Here is a 16849-nt window from a genome sequence, read left to right on the forward strand (position 1 = left end):
CCTACTGGCCATCTTGTGGCAGCCATCTTTGGCCATATGGGGGCAGCCATCTTGTGTGTTGGAGTGATGGGCAATTTGCATATTACTCCTTTATTAAATAGGATATTTCAGATGAGGACACAGGGATGTTGATAACTTAAGTAAATTTCTAGCTTTTGGATTCAGGCTGCCTAATAGCCAATGCCAGTGCTTGACTCTGTCATAGTTTGCCCTGAACAGTACTCAGAACAGCATCAGACATAATAAGATATTTAATAAGGGTTTTTGTATTGAGATAATGATCATCTCAGATTCAGAAATGTGTTTTTGTAATGCCGACATTGATAATAATACCTCATGGTAACTCGGTGTAATGAAGTTCAAAAGGTCTGAGTATGAATGCCAGCTCTGTCGTGTAGTAATTATGTGACCCTGCGCAGGGCACTGGGAGCTAGTTTCCTCATTGTAAATGAAAGGTGGTCATGGGGACCTCAGAGTTGTTGTGAGGACTAAGTAACACTCCAAACAGAAACTGTCCAACATGGTAAATGGCTCCAATAAGCCCTCAGTAAATACCTATTTCAGAAAATTAAAAATCTCTTATCATTTTTATTCTATTAGATTTCAACTTTTTAAAAATTATTTGAAGCAAAAAGATAATTTTAAATTTTCTTTAAACTTTTTTGATGTTTGATGTTTTTTGCTAGTGAAAAGTTGGTAGGCATCCTATTAACAAAGAATTGTTTCATTTTCTTTTTTGGTAGTTATCTAGATCTTTTAAAAAAAATAACAAAACAAGAGAAAATACTCTTAACTTTGGGCTGAAAATCAGGAGGGGGGAGAGGAGAGAGAGGAAAAAGGGAAGGTAGAGAGATTCCTTAGATTGCTGATGGAAACATTACCCACAAACCCTTGATTTAGAGCCATGTTGAGGTCCTGGTGGTAGGGAAGGCCCACTTAAGGGATCCCTGCCTGTTCCAGAGTTGCACTATGAGTCTCCATGGTAGAGCGATCTCTCTGATCAACTGGACTTTGCTGCAGGATGGGTGTGGCTGAAAGCAGACTACTGTGAATGAACCAGGAGTGTGAACATTAAGATCAAACTTTATTTCAGACAGAAACAGAATGATAAAATGGCATTCTTCTCTACTGACATTCTATCCCATCTTCTTGTCCTTCCATTCAGGGTTGCTGACAGGTTGCTGGGGCTATTGTGCGAGACGTGGAGATTCTGCCCACTGGTCAAGAGGCCTCACTCTTAGATGTTGGCTCTGCCCCTGCCTCCTGAGGTCGGCCCTTGTACACGCAGGGCTTTAGTTGCTTCTGTAAGTATAGTAAAATTCTGTTAAAATGGTGTTATCATTCAACAAGAGAAGAGTGAAGCAACCAGTTGGCAAGATGAGACTTTTTCCTGACATCATTGGTTCTTTATTGAAAAGTACAGATAATATTTGAAATGGAATAAAAACTCAGAGGCTCAAATCCATCCGATAACTTGAAGTCGCAGTGGCACATGCCTCCACAAGCAACTGTAGCTGTTTAAAGCCCTGTCCTGTTTCACTAGCCAGAACACAGCAGTAATTATGAAATGCATGCTTTCCTCATATTAAAAGCAATTTAAGACCATCATATTGTTCTTTTTTTGTAAAAGTCAGCGCTCTTCAATGCCCTAGCAAAAAATGATTCGATGATAAGGTGTGGCTAGAGAGGCATTTCCTCATAAAATTTCTGAATAAATTTTCCATCACATCTTATGATATTACTTGTCAATTATAAAAAAGATTTCCTTTTATATCACTACTCCTGCTTTCCATTGTTATCATTAAACTCAGAGCTGCTGAAAAGTAAGGATTGCTCATTCTAGCCTCAGCAACAAATACACAAACAGAAGACTCCTATTTCAAAGCCTTGTTGCAAAGCGTAGTTAATGAGTAAATAGAATTTGCTGACTTCTGAGAAACACTCTGATTCAGAAAGAGAATTATCAGAATAGCTTTGTGAAGTGGGAGTAACTATTTGATATGACTAGCCCGTTTGGAAACAGAAAGTCAATTAGTTTATTTCCGCCTGTCCTCCCTTTGGCCAGTCTGTCTTTCTTGTTGTCCCTCTTTGACCTCTGGTAGCTTTTATTATTATTTTTGCCCTATTAAGAAGTTCACATTCAGTCTCTTGACTTTCCTTATTTTCACATGTGTTCATGGACCAGATGCCACCGTTTATTCAGAATGGCAAGAATCTTTGTATGACAGACTATGACATCCATTCTAAGGTACATATTTGTTATTAGAAAAGCAAATTGCAGTAGGCCACAAGGCACATTTGTTTGTCCATTTTCTGTGCTAGTTAAGAAAACTCGTGAAGTTCCCGGGCGATGCACCAAAAAAACAAACAAACCAAAAAAAACAACAACAACAAAAAGAAAGAAAATAAAACTCATTAGGAAGATTCAGAAAGGATTTAGAAATCGGCACACAGTTTTGTGTTGTCCATAGAAATTGATGGTGTCCCCACTGGGAGTCTCACCACTTCTCTCTAGGCTGTTTTGAAGCTTCATGATCTTTGGTGCCTTATATCAGGGTATTTGGACAGTGGTGAAAGGGGATGATGAAGTGTTAAAGAAACACCCATGGCTGCATACATTAATAAAAAGCATCAGAGAGATCAAAATCATGAAATTATTTTGTTTCCACAATTGGATTCATTCCATTAACTGGCTACCAGGGGCGTCCAGGACACTTGCAGGAAGTTGTTCCTGGGAAATCAGTTATCAGGTTAAATGAAAGGCTATTGGGCTCTATCTGGATTTCAGGGATCCAAGAATCATCATTCTCTGTGGGAGTTGGCGGTATATTAGTCATCATAGCTGCAATGAGATCTAAGTCCCGAAATTCAGGAAAGGCAACTGCCACACCTGACATGGCTAGGGAGGGAGGATTTTGGTCCTTCTGTCTTCTCTGGTGTCTCTGAAGATGTAGTTTTATCTTCAAAAGAACTTCTTCTCCAACCATTGTGCTTTCCATTCTGTTTTCCTTTATTTTTGTTTTTCATGGCCATGACCATGCTCATGTTTATGTCTATGGGTTAGGCCATGTTCCCTTTTATGTCCATTGCCACGGCCATGTTTTATTTGCTTTTCATAGCCCCAGCCATGATCACGAGTGGGTCCTTGTTCTTTTTCTGAATCTTTATCTTCGTCTTGAGCAGGTGCCATGGAAGTGTGGGGTGGACTTACAGTTGTTTCTTATTTTGTTTCCGCCACTTGTACTGATCAGAAAGGTGAAAGACTTGGAGGTCTTTTCAGCAATATGGTCTAACCAGGAAATATTAAAATGAATGGATTACTGTAGAAACCTCACTCTCAATGAAGAAAGAAGGGACTGAGACCTGGCAACGCTATCTTGGTTTACAATGGAGCAAGTCTTTAGCCAGGTTTTAAGTGCTATGTTAATAATGCAGAAAGGATGAGAATGAATATCTTTTCTTCTTTTGATTGATTTTTTAATTTGTGGATATTTCTTAAAAATTCTCCTCTAAACTGTAGAGGTTTTTCTTCATCTTGAAAAATTGGGTGGTTGAACTATATAACACCATGGCACGTTATTTATTAATTGATACTAATTCTATTAGCACAATTACAGTGTTTATACCAAAAGACCCAAAATGGCTTTATGGACTGAATATATATGCAGCATGTGCCCACAATTACTTTGTTGGGCTGAAACACATTAGGACATATTCACAAGCTTGAAAACCAGCCTTCGTATAATGTCTGTGTGAGACTACATATATACCTATACAAGGCAAAAATCTAAATCAGAAAAAAAAGATAAGAGGCTACTCGCATTGAAGATCTTGATGATTCCCACCTACATTTCACTACTGGTGAGAACAGGATGCTGGAGGCAGTGTCAGTGGTGCAAAGAGCATGGTCTTTGGAGTCAAATAAGCCAGAGCCTAGTTGTTAGCATCATGTGAACACGATGACTTTGATTTGACCTACACTTGCATCCATGCACCACTAGCTTCACTTTTCTCATCTCTAAAATAGGAATAACAGCAGCACCTGCCTCAGAGAGTTGTTAACAGAAAAATATGTGTGAAGCCCTCAGTTCAGTGCCTGGGACAGAGCAAGCACTTGATCATGTTATTATCCATTCCAGGATCTCAGCATCTTTGTAATTTTTAGTGTCTCATCCTTGATAATGGTAAAAGTCTTACAAGGTTCTCTTAAGAATTGGAAAAGATGATACAAGCTAATGCTTCTCACACTTGAATGTGGGTATGAAACTCTGAGGACCATGTTAAAATGCAGATTTGGATTCAGTCGATGTGGAGTGGGGGCTGAGATCTGTATTTCTCCCAAGTCCCTTGGATGGAGGCAGATGCCAGTGAAGCATCTCAGGCACATCTTAAAGCCCCAGAGCCAGTATTGGCTCTGCACAGCAGGGGCTGCCCTTCATTAAGAGAGAGCCTCCTGAAGGATGGGACACTGACAAAGGGTGAGAAGTGATTAGGGGACTGACTGTTGTTTTCCTTTCTAGACATAAAAAGGAGAGGTCAGCGCAGAAATGTGAGAGTTCTCTCAATTCTAAAAAGATAGTCCCCCAGTTCATTTAAATAGTGGTTCATTTTCAACCCCCAAATAGGTCTTTTCAGAGCAAAATTTACCCAAGCTGACTAATTAGAAACATACCTTTCCTGGTGACTGACATTTGACAGTAGTCTCGATTCTATTCTTCTTACCTACCCGATAGTAATCCTCAGCAGTGCATCTTAGCATTTCCTATCCGTGAAAACAAAAGCCAAAATAGAGAACAGTGTTATTCATGAAATACTTAAACAAGTATAAAATATCAAGTAGATATCCAGGGAATAAGTAGAGAGTTGCATGACTACTCACCCCATGTTTATTGATCTCACAACTTTCAGTCAGCTCTTTATTACTTTCCTTGGAACATGTGGTTTCCCTTGCCGTGAACTCAATAAGATATTTGTATCCACTCACCCACTGGAAAATTAATTAGCACAAAGTAGAACCTTAATTAATCCTATATAATAAAGAGGTAATATGCAAATTGAAAACCATGCCCTCACACAATTAAAATTTTAATTATACACTGCTCAAATGAAAGGTATACAAATAAAGTACAAATGTTTGACAACTAAACTTTTAGTTTGTATGCATGTGTAAAATATTTGGCTGTTAGGAAACAAGGCTACAATTTTTATACTTTTCTAAGTTTTATTCTTCAACAACATTCAAGCACTCAAGTTGTAATAGAATCTAAGAAGAGTAGGAAGAAAAACTTGAACATTTTCTTTAAGTATGCCTTATTGTCATGCAAAGTCCTGAATCAGAGAAATACCGAGTTAGTGTCACTATAGAAATGAATTTCATGCACTGGGGCCTTTAATAATATATAATAAATGATATGTTTCTACCCTAAGGAATCTTAGGGGAGAATATTAAAATTTTAATTATACAATGCTCAAATGAAAGGTATACAAATAAAGTACAAATGTTTGACAACTAAACTTTTAGTTTGTATGCATGTGTAAAATATTTGGCTGTTAGGAAACAAGGCTACAATTTTTATACTTTTCTAAGTTTTATTCTTCAACAACATTCAAGCACTCAAGTTGTAATAGAATCTAATAAGAGTAGGAAGAAAAACTTGAACATTTTCTTTAAGTATGCCTTATTGTCATGCAAAGTCCTGAATCAGAGAAATACCGAGTTAGTGTCACTATAGAAATTGTGGGTTAAATTATGTGATTAGGAAAATTCTTTGGATTTTTTAGTTTGCCTCTCTTAATTATTTTATATTAAGAAACCATTTTAATCTCTTATCAATAGTTTTTTAAAATTGATTTTTAGAGGGAGAGGAAGGAAAAGGGAAAAAGAGAAACATTGATCAGCTGCCTCTTGCATGCCCCTTACTGGGGATCAAGCTCACAACCTGGGCATGAGACCTTACTGGGAATTGAATCCACAAACTTTTGTTGCTCTGGGCATTGTTCAACCAACTAAGCCACACCGGCCAGTACTGTAGCAACAGTTTTAATCTTTATACAATGCTGTGCCCACAATGGATATTTTTTGGCCCAATTAATTTATTTTTTATATAAAAGAGGCACACTTTATTTATTTAAAAAATTAAACTCATGCTTTTTAAAAATACACTGACTTCAATAAAATCGAACATATAGCTTTTTGAAAGTAATTTCAAAATGCCATATCTTACATATCTTACACTTAAAAAATATACTTGTTAAAAATGACTTTAAATTGTGTCTTAAAAAGTTAGTTGATATGGCGAACTTCTAGTCCAAGTTATTCTAGGATCTAAATATGTGTGTACGTGTGTGTGTGTGCGTGTGTGTGTGTGTGTGTGTGTGTAAAAGAATACAGGAATATATCTGTTGACCTGGAGAGATGACTATTATTTTTATAAATGAAGTTACAGTCCTGGTTGGTGTGGCTCAGTTCATTAAGTATCATCCCATGCACCAAAGGGTCCTGAGTTTGATTCTCAGTCAGGGCACATGCCCAAGTTGTGGGTTTAATTCCAGGTGGGGAGGGGCGGGGCATGACGGAGACAGCAGATTGATGGTTCTCTTTCCTTCTCTCCTTTTCTCTCTCTAAAATCAATAAAAGCGTATTAATAAATAAAATAATGAAGTCACAGGGTGATAGTAGAATGTCGTTTGAAAAAGCAAAACACAACTGTCTTCCCTTTCTCTGTGTTTTTTAAAAGCATGGAAAACGTGTGGCGGAGGAAGAGAGCAGGAGAACAGAGTCATAGGAAGAGCTAAGCTCCCCCTCTACTTTTTCTGGCATTGATTTGCTGGGTAAACATGGTTACATTTTTAAGAATAATTTAATACTTAACTTTTAAGACTCCAGGTGTAGGTGTAAATGGGGAGGAAGGTTCTAAGAGGGTTATAGGGTCTATATTTTGGTGATCATAAATTTTCTTGCTCATTTTAGAATATATCTTAATCCAATTTTCCATAACAATAATGTTGATAAAAGTAATGTTGCCCAAGAAACTGGACAATATGTGACACAAACCACAACTGATGGCTCAACTCTATTCAGAGTCAAGAAGAAGGAAGTAAATAGATGTAAATCTTCCATTTGAGGGCCTCAGGATGACATCTATATTGCCGTTATCAACTGGTGTCATTCTTATCAAAAGTCTTCCCTGCTCAAACCAATCCTGCTCAACCTTTGTTATTAAAGTAGAGATAACCACAGAGCAAAATAAATTCCAAATGTATTAACAATTTAAATTAAAGAATTAAGCTCAAAAGATATAAATATGTACCTATCAGGTCTCAAGATGAAGAAGGCTATTCTTAGGTGACAAGCAGAGGGAGAAAACATGTCTAAATTTGTTCATACAGAAAGGACAACTGATTCTCAAAAATCACAGCAAGCAAAGTAAAAAAATAAAACCTGGGGAAAATATGGTATAAGATTAATATTCTTATACATGTAAAGCCAAACATGAAAAAAATGAACAAAAGACAAGAACAAATATTTCAGAAAAGAAGTTAAAATGGTCATTAAGCCAGAAACATATGACTATATTCATTAATAAACAAAGATTAAAAAAACAACAGCAATCCAACAGAATTTTTAATCTTCCATATGTTGGCAAAAATAAAAAACAGTGGTGATACCTGGTATTGGCCAGGTGTGGGAAGCGTGCAGCCTCAGTCACTGTTGGTAGGAATAGAACTCAAAGCAGATGATCAAGGTCCTATAGCCAGGTGGTATGAATGTAAATTGGCATAATTGCAAATAGTTTGGCAATTTGGCAATTTGCACCAGAAGTGTTAGACATACTATACATACGCCTTGACATTTCTAATACTTTGTTAAAAGAAAAATTCCTGAATGTGCACACACAGATCCTTGAGGTATATTCATCTGAGCAAAGACAGGGAGGAATATACACAACAGGGGGGACAGTGGCGGCAGAGGCAGGGAAAAATAAACGGCCTGTGACAGAAATCACATCATTCACACGTGCAAACGGAGAATTTAAGAAACATTTGGCATCTGAAACCAGCTTGAAATAGACATGCATCCAAATAGGACTGAATATGAAATCCAAGGCAAGACCAAATCTGTAAAATAAATCTTTGGCAAAAATTGGTCATATGGCAAATTCATCACATGGTAAATGCATTTCGAGTAACTCGGCTGCTTCCAGCAGGGCTTCCTTAAATAATCATGTCATAAATGCCAAATTGTTCTCTTTAAATGTAAAAACCAGTAAAGATTCATCTTTTGTATGTAAGTTTGAGATTCTCACCATATTTCAAATTGACTTGGCAAGAGAAGGAATGTCAGTACCCTTCAATTAACAGCATTACCTCTTGTTGTTCCCCTGGCATCCTTAGCATAAACAAATATACATCATGCTTGTATGCTGATTCATTAATTTACAGAGAACTGTAAGTATATGGAGACTAGATAGTCATGTATAAAATGAGTGGTTCTCTCCTGACAGCAAACCTCTGCTATGCAATATATGGTGGAGCAGAGGGTATTCCTGCATCAAGAATAAGGGAGTTTCACAAGAAAGCAGAAATATGAAGTGAGAAGAAAAGCTGACAAACTCAATAACATTGGGGGATGTGTGTGGGTAAGAGAGCAACCAAAAAACTTGTATACCTGCATATAAGCATAACCCATGAACACAGACACTAGTGGGTGAGGGCATGTGCTGGGGGTGGGAGTGGCCTGAGAGAAGTTAATGGGGGGGAAAGGAGACATATGTACTACATTAGACAATAAAGAATTTAAATTAAAAAAAAGCATACAATGATTGGTGTACCATGTGAGTACACCACTAACATGGGAAATGTGTCCGTGAAATGAGGGAGAAAGGTTGTGGTGTCAGGGGCAGGAATAAGTGCCTGAGTAGGAGAGAGAGCAAAGTGTCAGTTTTGACTTATTTTGGTACCATTTGATTAGGTTTCCCCTGCAGTAGTGAAACTAATACAGGAAATTAGAAGATGACAATAAACAGCCCATTGTGCCATCACCTAAGGCCACCACTGTGAATAGTTGGAGGCAGTTCTTTCCTTTCTAATTGTTTTCTGTACTTTTTATAACACACCTGAAAACAGAATGTATAGTCAATTTTATGCCTCTTTTTTTCCACTGCATATTTTAAAACAAGGCATTTCCCACATCAAGAACTCCTCACAAAAATACTTTAAAATTGTTCCTTGATACTCTATTTTAAGGCTATGCCAGACATTACTTGATCATTTCTATAATACTGATTGTTTTGACAGTTTACCATGTGTTCTTTTATAGTTCAAACTGCAATGAATATCATTGTCTATAAAGACTCTTTTAAATTTCTAGAAATTCAATTACTGAGCCAAAAGTATGAATTGTTATAAATGAAGTCTCTCACACCCTGCTCCCCCCATCAGATTATGTTGGTTTGTTGAAACAGTTAGGTTCTATTTTGATTACTTTTGTTGGTTCTATTTTATTCACATTTAGGGAGGCCAGTTTTGAGGTTTATAATAAGAATCTGCCCATGAATAGATTACTCAGATGCTGTTAGAGCTGGAAGAAATTTGGGATCTTCTCACCCAGCCACTCATTTTACAGATGGGGCACAAGACTGAGTGAGTCTGAATGACAGCCCGGTGTTACCAGGACATGAGGGCTGGTGCTCTGGTAGAACTGGGTCTCCTGACCCCCACAGTAGGATGCTCCTTATCTATTGACAGGGCATGGAAGGAAAGATAAAGCCCTAGATGTACATTTGTGGGCTGGAAGGACCCTAGGCAGGGGGGAAGTGACATGGAGGTGAGAGTGTGAAGAGAGTCTGGGTGATGATAGACTGACATGTGGCTGATCCCAAGGCACTAAGTGATGCTCCAACAAGAAACCACTCTAGAAAGGCAGAGAATAAGAGTAGCTTTTCCTTGCCCTACATTTTATTTATTATATAAATTTGCTAGAATTTATATAACACTATAAAGTTTGAGAAGATAATGTACTGACATATATTATCTCTCTATTTTTGTTCCATTTATTTATGCATTCACTGGTAGCTTCTTGTATGTGCCCTGACCGGGGATCGAACCTGCAACCTTGGCATATAGGACAATTCTCTAACCAACTGAGCTACTCCGCCAAGGCTTGACATATATTATCTTATTTGAGTCTCACCCGAGTCCTTTACAGACAGAAAATGGAATGTTCTAAAGACTTGTCCAAGATCACATAGCAAGAACGTAGTGAGGTTGAGACTTGACATTCAATTCCTTTTACCAGGTATACTATTTCCCAACCCAAGATCAGTGGCAATATTAGTAAGCAGTTTCCACATAGACTACAATATCACTATTTTTGTAGCTTAATTTACATACCTGGAATGTTGCTCTGTGCACAATGTCAATCTTGAAATAGAAAGTTGCATTATTCTCTGCATTAAGCTTTGTAATGGAATGATTCAGAGTCTCCTTCAGATCAGAGCTGTCGACAAGTATCTCGTCGGGGCAGCCAAGGCAACCTCTGAAGGAATCCTTCCCTGAAAGAAGAAGCAGGTTTTAAGTCAGTGTGTGTACTGAAGGAGCTGTCTAGCCTAGGACCTCTCCTGCACATTGTCCAGCACTCATTTATATGGGGCCATGTGCAGCCTAAGGCCATAGTGAGTGAGCAGAGTTTGTCTGTGTGACCTTCACCTTACTGCCTGCCCTCTTTTCCTCTCCTCAGAGTCAAGGGTATTTAGGGAAACATTCCATCAGAAGGCGTTAGTTAGTTCACCTTCAATATCAATGTGCTGCACTGTTCCTAAGTTTTTGCATTTTTCAAAGAAAGTGTAAGGAAGAAACCCTTAATTTAACGGAATGATTCTCTAGTGGGAATATTTTAAGTCCTTTGATTCTGGTGAGCAGGGAGCTTCAATGATGGTTCTCACTGTGGAATGTATGCAAATATCTTCCAAGTATGAGTAAAGTCAACTCTTGGTATAAGAAACACTGGCTTGACCATAAACTTGCACTATCTCGCTTTCCCCCATTATGATATGCAGGGGGAAAAAGTATTAAATTGAAAGAATTTTATTCTGAGGGATTTAATTGGAGATAAAGCTTCCCCAATTTATAACACTTGATGTAGTGACATCTTATACACAAGGAAAACCAGCTGACATTGCATCTGGAGATCAGCTTTGCCCAAAGAACATAAGTCTTTCCTTCTGTCACAATATTCCCTCTGTCCACTTGCAGAGCAGTCCCAACTGCATCAGCTATAGCACAGCAGAAATGGGGTACAGCAGTAAGGGTTGTGGATTATATCATGGGACCTAAAGCACAATTCCTATAAAAACACCTAGCCAGTTGTCTGGGATCAACATGTACTACTAGAGGACAATTGCATTATCGCATACCTGATAAAATCTGACACTTCTGTGAGAAGGAAGCAATTCTTAGCTGAGGATCCATGTATGCATGATCTGTACATTCACTGGTATCCTAGTTTTTCAAAAGAAAATAAGTTAAAAACGTTCTTAAGAACTTTTAAAGTAAACAATTAATAACATTAAATATAGGATGTTGACTTCACATAGAAAACAAAACAAAACATAATTCCATTGCCAAACAGAGAATAAGAAACTATTAGGTATTAGCATTAACAACAATAAATGTATTTACACAAACACATGAAATAAGATGACAAGAATACCTAGTATAGAAATAATAATCATATAGCCCAGGCAGCATGGCTCAGTGGTTTAGCATCAACCTATGAACCAGGAGGTCATGGTTTGTTCCCAATCAGGGCGTACGTCCAGGTAGCATGCTTGATTCCTAGTGTGCGTGTGCAAGAGGCAGCTGATCAATGGTTCTCTCACTCATTGATGTTTCTATCTCTTTGCCCCTTCCCTTCCTCTCTGAAATTGATAAAAATATATTTAACAAATAAAATATATGAATGGGTAAAATTTCTTTTAGAAGGACAACGAATTCCAGACCAGCCCATGTGACTCAGTGGTTGAGCATCAACACAGGAACCAAGAGATCACATTTTGATTCCTGGTCAGGGCACATGCCTGGGTTGTGGGCTGGATGCCCAGAGTGGGGTGTGCAGAATGCAGCTGATCAATGATATTCCTCTCTCATTGATATTTCTATCTCTCTATCACTCTCCCATGCTCTCTTCCTAAAAATCAATAAAAACATTTCTAAAAAGAGAAAGGCAAAGACTTCCATATTAAGTTAAAAACAAAATTAATGTATTACATTTTCAAGGATAATATCTTGTAATATAAAAGATAAAGATAGATTAAACATAATGGATGATCAAAACTATATGAAGCGCCCTAATCGGTTTGGCTCCGTTGATAGAGCGACAGCCTGCGGACTGAAAGGTCCCAGGTTTGATTCCTGTCAAGGGCATGTACCTTGGTTGCAGGCACATCCCCAGTAGGGGGTGTGCAGGAGGCAGCTGATTGATGTTTCTCTCTCATTGATTTTTCTAACTCTCTATCCCTCTCCCTTCCTCTCTGTAAAAAATCAATAAAATATATATTTTTTAAAAAGTATCTAGAGTACTATTAATATTGGACAAAGGAAACTTCAAGGTAACAAAAAAACTCATGATGGTAGTAAAGAAGATAATTTTATTTTTATAAAGATATAGTCTAGAAGCATGGAGTGAAAATACATGAAGTAGAAATTAGATATATATGTATAGAAATAGATTAAAATAATGGTGGTGGAGAAATTTTATGTACAACTATAAATTTAAGATAGATCAAATGGATTTAAAAATAAATAAAATAATAGAAAATGAATAAAATAATAAAAAAGTATTTAGGTGGTATTTTCATATGATCCATATGACTTAAAGGATATTTTTATAAGTATGGCACAGATATTTTTAAGTGCTTTTACATTAGGTTATACGAAAAGCTCAATAAATTTCTAAAATGAAACAATACTGGCATGTCATTTGACCTCAGCACCAAAAGAAAAGAATTCCTAAAAATACATTTAAACAAATAAACAAGAAACTAACTACTTGGAAATTTAAACACATTTACCTAAATAGTCGTGGTCTTCTTTGGATAAGGAAAAATATAAGAAACAAACTAAGAAAACTGAGAATTTTATATAATGTTGACAGAGCAGCATTTCGAATTAAACTCATGGCTTTATATACTTCTGTAATTTAAAAGGAGAGAGGCAAGAAACAAACAAAACAACCTCAAACTGAGGTGTTTACATCAGGAAGTTAGAAAAAGGAAAAGAATAATAAATAGCCCTAAGCAAAACAAAAAAGGAGGAAACAATAAAGCAAAAATGGTTGAACTAGAAAACAGAAAGCATTAGCATTAGTAAATGAATCCAAATGCTCATTCTTGGAATAAGGAAAAAATCAAATGCAAAAAAATAAAAAAGGCATTATAGCAAAGGAACAAAGAAGCTAAAAATATAAGAGAATAATTATGAACAAGTGTATGTTACTTTAAATCCCAAAGAAATGAATACTTTTCTGGAAAACTATAAATAACCAACGCTGACTTAAACACAAGAACAAATTTGAATGGACCAATAACTGAAGAACAGAGAATGCTATCAATACTCTCAACTTCCATTCCATTTCTCACCTCCAAACAACATAGATGTTTTATAGATGAATAATTTTTGTAATTGAAGAAACATTTAGTTCCTTCCTATGTAAACTGTTTCTGAATATAGGAAATAGTGGCAAACTACCCAAGTAAAAAAATAGTGGCTAACCAACTAACTAAAAAAATAGAAGGCAGCAGGAAAAGCGGAACACCAAGTATGACATGGACTGACTCCATAAAAGAAGCCATAGAAATGAGTCTATAGGTGCTCAGCAGAGCTGTTGAGGTCAAGACAGTGTGGCCATCACTCATTCATAGGGTCACCAGGGGTCAGAGCTGACTCAACTGCATGTAACACATATTCGACTCATTCTAGAAAACTATAATCTGGATGCCAAAACCTGAAAAAATAGAATGCACACACAACCACACCCAGAAAACTGTCAAACCACTTTCACTTAGGATTAAGATGTAGAGTTCTTAAACTAAAAATAAAATCCAAATGCATATTTAAAGAATAATTAACACTAAGCAAAGAGAATTTATGAACTTAGAGGTAACTATTAGGAAAGTTGTCAAAACATAACAGATTAAATTAGAAATGAACAACATGATGTTTCAATACATATTTAAAGCATTTGCTAAATTCTAACACAAATTGCTCTTTTTTCTTAAATGAAAAATATTTGTTGGGGTGACATTGGTTAATTATATAGGTTTCAAGTGTACAATTCTATAATATATCACCTCTATATTGTATTGAGTGTTTACTACCCAAAGTCAAGTCTCCTTCTGTCATCACTTATCCACCCTTTATCTTCGTCTACTTTCCCCCATCCCCTTTCTCTTTGGTAATCAGTGTCTGTGAGTTTTTGGGGTTTTGTTTTTTTGCTTAATTCTTTCATCTTTCTCACCTAACTCCACAACTTGTCTCCCCTCTGACAGCTGTCAGTCTGTTCTCTGTATCTATGAGTCTGTTAACACCAATTTCTTATTTAAAAACAAAACAAACTTCTTTAAAAGCAGGAATGCAAGGACCCCCCTTTAATATGCCAAGAATCCCTGGAACCCCTAGCAAATATTATAAATACCAAATTGTAGAGGCTTCCCCAATAAAATCAGGAATGAAACATAAATGTATGTGGAATATCTCTGGAAGTTAGGTCAATTCCCTGAGCCACAGACCAAAACATAAGCATTGGAAAAGAAGAGATAGAATAATATCTTATTTTACACCTAGAATAATCAAAATAATGAATACACAGGCATTAGAGCTCATCAGAGCTCACTCGCTGAATATAATGTAAATATATCTAAACTGATACATTCATACAAAAATAATATTAAAAAGAATAAAAGAAAATGAAAAGCAAAATTTTCTTCAGAGCAATAATCAAAAATAAACAAACAAAAAAATCCCCCTACAAAACCTAGAAATAACTTTAGTGAGCAATGTTCTGGATATATAAATAAAATCACAAAACTTTTAGAAGTTTAAAATAAAACTTGAATAAATATAGATGTATGCCAAGTTCTTGACTGAAAAGACAAAATGTAGTACATACATCAATTCTTCTTAAATTAATTTAAATATATTTTTATTGATTCCAGAGAGGAAGGGAGAGGGAGAGAGAGATAGGAACATCAATGATGAGAGAGACTCATTGATTGCCTTCCTCCTGCACACCCTCTACTGGGGATCGAACCCACAACCTGAGCATGTGCCCTTGACCAGAATTGAACCCAAAACTCTTCAGTCCACAGTGCAATGCTCTATCCATGAGCCAAACTGGATTAATAAATTTAGAAATGCAATGCAATTCCAACCTATATGACAACGTAAGTTTTTCTTACAAATTATTCTAAGGTTGGTTTTGAAGTTATAAACACTAGAATAATAAATCACAAATTTAAACCTACTGTTAAAACATGGCAGTACAATTATAGATAACAAGTTTTTCATAAGAAACTATTATGGAATTAAGGTTGTCACAAATTTATGTGTAAAAGAGGAATGTTGAAATATCTGGTTATCCTCTTTAAAAAAGCCTCAATTTAGAGACCTCAAAAGATACATTAAAATTAATTCCAGATAGGTTCAAAAGCTATATTTAAAAATACTGACTAGACCAGTGGTTCTCAACCTGTGGGTCGCGACCCCTTTGGGGGTCGAACGGCCTTTTCACAAGGGTCACTTAAATACATCTTGCATATCAGATATTTACATTATAATTCATAACATAGAAAAATTACAGTTATGAAGCAGCAAGGAAAATAATTCTATGGTTAAGGGTCACCACAACAAGAGGAACTGTATTAAATGGTCGTGGCATTAAGAAGGTTGAGAACCACTGGACTAGACAAACTAGGGAAAAAAGATGACTACTGAGTGAATAGTGGAAAAATTCAAAAGGAACATGTTAGTAGATTTGGTCACCAATAAGCAAAATCTATTGGTAAGTCAGAATATCACCATGAAAACTAAAAAATGAACAATTGAGAAAATATGACAAAATACTGATACCTTTAATATACAAATACTTTTTTTCAAATATTAAGATTTATCCCAAAGAGAAATGGACAAAGGATATGGAAAACAATTCATAAATTCAATCCATAAATTTCTAACAAATTTCTATTTATGAAAATAAGAATATATACTAAATACAGAAATAGCTTTATTTTCAAGAATGTTTGGTGAGTTATTAATGATAATAAAAATGGAAACAACTCAAATGTCTAACTATAGAAAAGTAATTAAAAAAACAATCTATCATATCTATAATAGGATATTATTCAGTTATTTAAAAGAAAGTTTATCAAGAGTTTTAATGACATAGGAAAATTCTTAGGTGAAAAAATGCAGCATGTAACCCAGCCAGCATGGCTCAGTGGTTGAGTATTGACCTATGATCCAGGAGGTCACTGTTTGATTCCTGGTCAGGGCACATGCCCGGGTTGTGAACTCGATCCCCAGTGTAGGGCATGCAATATTTCTATCTCTCTCTCCTTCTCCCTTCCTCTCTGAAATCAATAAAAATATTTTTTAAATGCAGCATGTAAAATAATGACAATTATTAACAGTCCAAAAAAAAAAATCAGCAAATTGTCAATATCTACTCCACCCCCCTCCCCAAAAAAGGTAAGAGGGAAATACACTAAGATATCTTTGGGTATTTGGGTATGTGGTTTAATATTATTATTGTTTTCTATGTTTTGTATTGCCTTCTGCATAGACATGTTTATTT

At 36.2% G+C, this 16849-nt stretch overlaps 1 protein-coding gene across 1 annotated transcript; it reads right to left on the minus strand.

The window, feature by feature from the left end:
• Positions 1-1065: 1065 nt before the first annotated feature.
• Positions 1066-11499, minus strand: LOC102417815 (kininogen-1-like; the record flags this gene model as incomplete). The annotated part of the gene is made up of 5 exons (XM_014450342.2): positions 1066-1302; positions 4673-4762; positions 4880-4987; positions 10393-10553; positions 11415-11499. Coding segments are annotated over 5 exons (525 nt in total), but the record flags the coding sequence as incomplete, so codon positions are not given.
• Between the last annotated feature and the right edge of the window lie 5350 nt (positions 11500-16849).

Source organism: Myotis lucifugus, unplaced genomic scaffold, assembly GCF_000147115.1.
Source record: "Myotis lucifugus unplaced genomic scaffold, Myoluc2.0 scaffold_2054, whole genome shotgun sequence".
In the NCBI taxonomy this organism is placed as follows: Eukaryota; Metazoa; Chordata; class Mammalia; order Chiroptera; family Vespertilionidae; genus Myotis; species Myotis lucifugus.